Below are 4,361 nucleotides of genomic sequence, written 5' to 3' on the forward strand. Positions count from 1 at the left end.
ATTCTTAAAACAAAACTGTACCTTCCTCCACCTCATCCTCCTCTCGAGCCTTTAGAGCTGCCAATAAAGGGCAAGGAGAAAAGCCATAGAAGGGTATGGGGCTGGAAAGGTTCTAGAGGAGGGGAAGATGAGGGGAAACAGATACAAGAGGGGAAATCTCCCTTTGTGATGCTTGTAGCTATATTAAATGCATCCTATTTACTATAATTTCTATCCTTTGAGTATGAAGAACCAAACCAAAATGTATATGTGATGTCTAGGAGTGTAAAAAATGTTAATTGAACAATAGACTATAACACCAAGAAACTATAAAATAATAGGATGCTTCAAATGTGAAAAATTCTGAAGCCACTTGTGTCATTTAAAGACGATTAGGTGGTCCTAAAAATTACAAATTGTCAATGCATGTAGTAAGTAGTTAACATAGTGGACATGTGTTATAGTAAAAACACGCATATTTGTATTGATACCAGATAAAGTTTAATTCCAATATTCATATAAAGATAGTAAATAGTAACACACAATATGGTCGATTCTCCCAATATAGTAACTGAGACATGTTCTGTTCAACAAGATACTATTTTTTGGAGGCTATGTCCTTGAGAATGGTAAATAGAATTGAGCGATATTATTCAGGCTGAGGACCTGACTTAATGCTGAGTTTACATGTCGAAACTTTGGTTCTGGTTATCAGCATCATCAAAGATGAGAGATTGGTAGGCACTAGAGTTATTTCCAATTGTCCATGGTTTGACAATTTTGAGCTCTATGTCATTGATGCTGTAGCGTTGCCTTTCCAGCTCTCCTTTCTTTATCCTCCTGAAGTACTTCTGTGCGTGGCTTGAAACCTGCACAGGAGTCTTGGTGGTGACAAAGTCCTTGGATATTTCCTTCCATTTTCCACGCCCATAGACACCCAATCCTCGAAGAAAGAGCCTTGCATAACCATGTTAGAGATGAATAAGTTAGGTTATTGAAAGAGCTACACACTATTCATTCATTAGTTGAGGTAGCTTGTACCTAATAAACATGGTGTGTAGATATGTGTGGACACAAAACATTAATATTTTTTACTTAAAAACTAAATTAGTAAATGAAATAGTCTGAGGTGTGAAACATACAAATATTTTCATATAGAACCATGTGCACTCACTCTAACCATGTCAATGAAAACTGTTTGATTATATGATTCTACGATTTAATACATTAAAGCAAGTGAGTGTACATGAGTAAGCACTGAATAATTACTATGACCATACTGATGTCTAATAGACATATCATGTTTATACATGCAACTATAACATATTTTAGCATGAAAAACTATTGATGCACTATCCTTTAGGAAAAGACGAATTCCATTAACTTTAAAGGGAAGCTGAACAATCTAGTGAAAGATTATAGAATCATTAGAGAGTAGCATTTTTAAATATAAACTTTGTAGGACAGATAAAAGGATGAACAAAAGTTGACTAAAAAATTATCTTCCCCATAAATGTGAAACTAAAGCACTGAATTATGATATTTAGAAGTACAACGATAAAAATCATCCAATCTCATAAGTCAATTCCTAGACAATTCTTCATAAATTAGTGCGAGTGTAGGAATTTGAAAGATAAATGAGGAAGTATGCAAAATTAATTACATATGTTCCCTGTCGGTCCAATACTTTCTAGTTCTTGGTACGATCACTGGTTGATGGATGGACATCCCATTCTCTGGCACCTTCACCTTGTTCCCCACTGAAATCGTTGCCTGCTTGCCTTCCTCCATGACTGGTGTACCCTCCTATGGAGAAAAAAACAAATTGGTGTCATTTATGGCAAGTTTTGACCTCCTGCTCCTTTGGACCATTCAATTCCTCTCTTAACAGTGCATCATAGGCATATCCACTACAAGATAAACGCACAAGTACATTACCTGTTGCATAGTCTCGCATGGCCACCATAGGCGGAGCTCTAAACTGGCAGGCTTCTCGTTCTTGTCATGATTGATACCATCGCAGCTACGGTCATTGTTGTTGAATCCAGTGATGACTGGATCTGGGTCCTCTACCTCGACTCTCGCCTTCATGGCAGACCAAGGAGAGTTGGGTGCCATAACAGAAGGGAAAGTGTGAAATCTAAATGTATGTATGGGAGGGCGAGGAGCGGAGCAGTGATGGAATCCAACTGTCCTTTTAAAGATGATTAATTAGAATATATCTTCGGGCTTTGTCGTATCTGATCTTTCCTAATAAATTCAAGCGTATAGATATTGGATATGCAGCAATAACAAAGTACATCATACTTTTTTGTCATTTCTTAGTACATCCTAGTCGGTGGAGTGCGTTGCAAGACCAGCCTTTCTGGCCAACACGTGTACCGTCTGCTTAGGGATTCAGCCCCCGAGTGCGTCATGGCTGGCGTCAGGGGCCTCCTCGGGGATCTTCTACGGATGTTTGTTCTTCATAGATCCTGCATTTTGTATCTTTTATACCATACTTTTTACCGTAGTGCACTCCGGTGTTTCATTTGTATTTTCCGATGCCAACTTATCTCCGAGAGGGTGCAAAACTTAAACTTTATGTATGCTCGGTATCTAATGTTCCATCAGTAGCCCCCGAGAGCTAGCCCGCGGAGTTCTTTCAAAGTGGTCAAAGTTGAAGGCATGCACTCTGATCACGATGTGGGTGGACCTATCGAAAAATAACAGTGATCTCCTCGGAAATTACTGTCGCCGTGTTTTGAGTGGGAAAAGGAAGTGGTTTTATTTTTTCGGGACGTGAGACATTGCAGTGGCTCAACTCCATAGAGTGCCGCTTTCGATCCCATGCATGGGTTTTTACTGTCCCGCACTCCCAAGAACGAAAGATCCCTCGTGGTAGTATCTCTTTGTTAAATGTGATGGGGTAAGGCGACTAAGCCTTACCTATAAATTTCACCTTTTTCACCACCGCCGTATCTAGCTCATCGCTTTTTCGTCATGGCCTCTTCATCTTTTGCCTTCCACCGCTACTCTCCATACGACCGGAATGTTTCTTCTTCCTCCTCTCGTCCATCTCATCCTCTACCCAGGGTCGTGGCCTCTTATCCTACACTCTCGTATATGATGGCATCGAGACTTTCTCTTCCTCCATCAACCTCGGCAGCGACCCACCCTGCTCCACCAATGGTCATAGGCCGTCCCGTGGGACGACTCCCTTCTCTCCCTGCATTGACACCATGGGTAGAGTTGCCTCCATATCTTTTGGCTCACCCAAAAATATTGGGGTTTAGCACAATCTTGGTGCTCGTCGATCTGGACAAGGCGGGCTATGTTCCTGGGTCATGCCTTCGCCAACTGGAAAGAGCTTGAGCGGGCCAAGAAAGTGGTTCAGGAAGACCCCAGTCTTGGCCAAGTTCTTCATCGTAAACTTTCCTTCTTCCACCAGAGGGCGGATGCCAAGCTCCGTCTTCTAGCCCTTCAGATCATTACTGAGGCTACGCCGGAGGAAGCAGAAGAAATGGGTGTGCATATCCGTCCTCTACCTCCTAAGCATATCCTGAGGTGGGGATGTGTCGAAGATGCTTGCCTGAGGATTCCGGGCACGGGCGATCTTGTCCCTTGTCCCAACCCTTCTACTGTGCTTAGGATTGGATGATAGGAAGAGTGTATGTTTAGCCTGCCCCTGACATCCCATCCCGTGGTCAGGATTCTCACAAGAATAATTACACTTAGTTCTTCCTGGTGGATGATACGTGTCCAACGTATCTACAATTTTTGATTGTTCCATGCTGTTATATTATCAATCTTGGATGTTTTATAATCATTTTAAAGTCATTTTATATCATTTTTGGTACTAACCTATTGACATAGTGCCAAGTGCCAGTTGTTGTTTTCTTCATGTTTTTACATCGCAGGAAATCAATACCAAACGGAGTTCAAATGCAATGAAACTTTACAGAGATTCTTTATGGACTAGAAGACACGCAATGGGCCAAGGCAGCGCCTGGGGGGAAGCTCGGAGGGGAGCACAACCCACCAGGGCGCGCCAGGAGGCCCAGGCACGCCCTGGTGGCCGGGTTGTGCCCACCTCGGGTGCCCCCGGACCGCCTCTTTGCTCTATAAATACCCCAATATTCCAGAAAACCTAGGGGAGTCAATGAAAATCAATTCCAGCCGCCGCAGAGTCCAGAACCACCAGATCCAATCTAGACACCATCACGGAGGGGTTACCACTTCCATTGATGCCTCTTTGATGATGTGTGAATAGTTCTTTGTAGACTTTCGGGTCCGTAGTTAGTAGCTAGATGGCTTCCTCTCTCTCGTTTGATTCTCAATACAATGGTCTCTTGGAGATCCATATGATGTAACTCTTTTTGCGGTGTGTTTGTTGGGATCAG

At 42.5% G+C, this 4,361-nt stretch overlaps 1 protein-coding gene across 1 annotated transcript; it reads right to left on the bottom strand.

The window, feature by feature from the left end:
• Window positions 1-474: 474 nt before the first annotated feature.
• On the bottom strand, window positions 475-3,751 carry LOC119331736. Its single transcript, XM_037604899.1, has 4 exons — window positions 3,507-3,751; window positions 1,918-2,119; window positions 1,667-1,785; window positions 475-936 (listed from the first exon to the last, which is right to left on the bottom strand). The coding sequence occupies exons 1-4, from the start codon at window positions 3,749-3,751 to the stop codon at window positions 663-665; spliced, it is 840 nt and encodes a 279-aa protein (XP_037460796.1). The 3' UTR covers window positions 475-662.
• Window positions 3,752-4,361: the final 610 nt, after the last annotated feature.

Source organism: Triticum dicoccoides, chromosome 7A (genome assembly GCF_002162155.2).
Source record: "Triticum dicoccoides isolate Atlit2015 ecotype Zavitan chromosome 7A, WEW_v2.0, whole genome shotgun sequence".
Classification (NCBI taxonomy): domain Eukaryota; kingdom Viridiplantae; phylum Streptophyta; class Magnoliopsida; order Poales; family Poaceae; genus Triticum; species Triticum dicoccoides.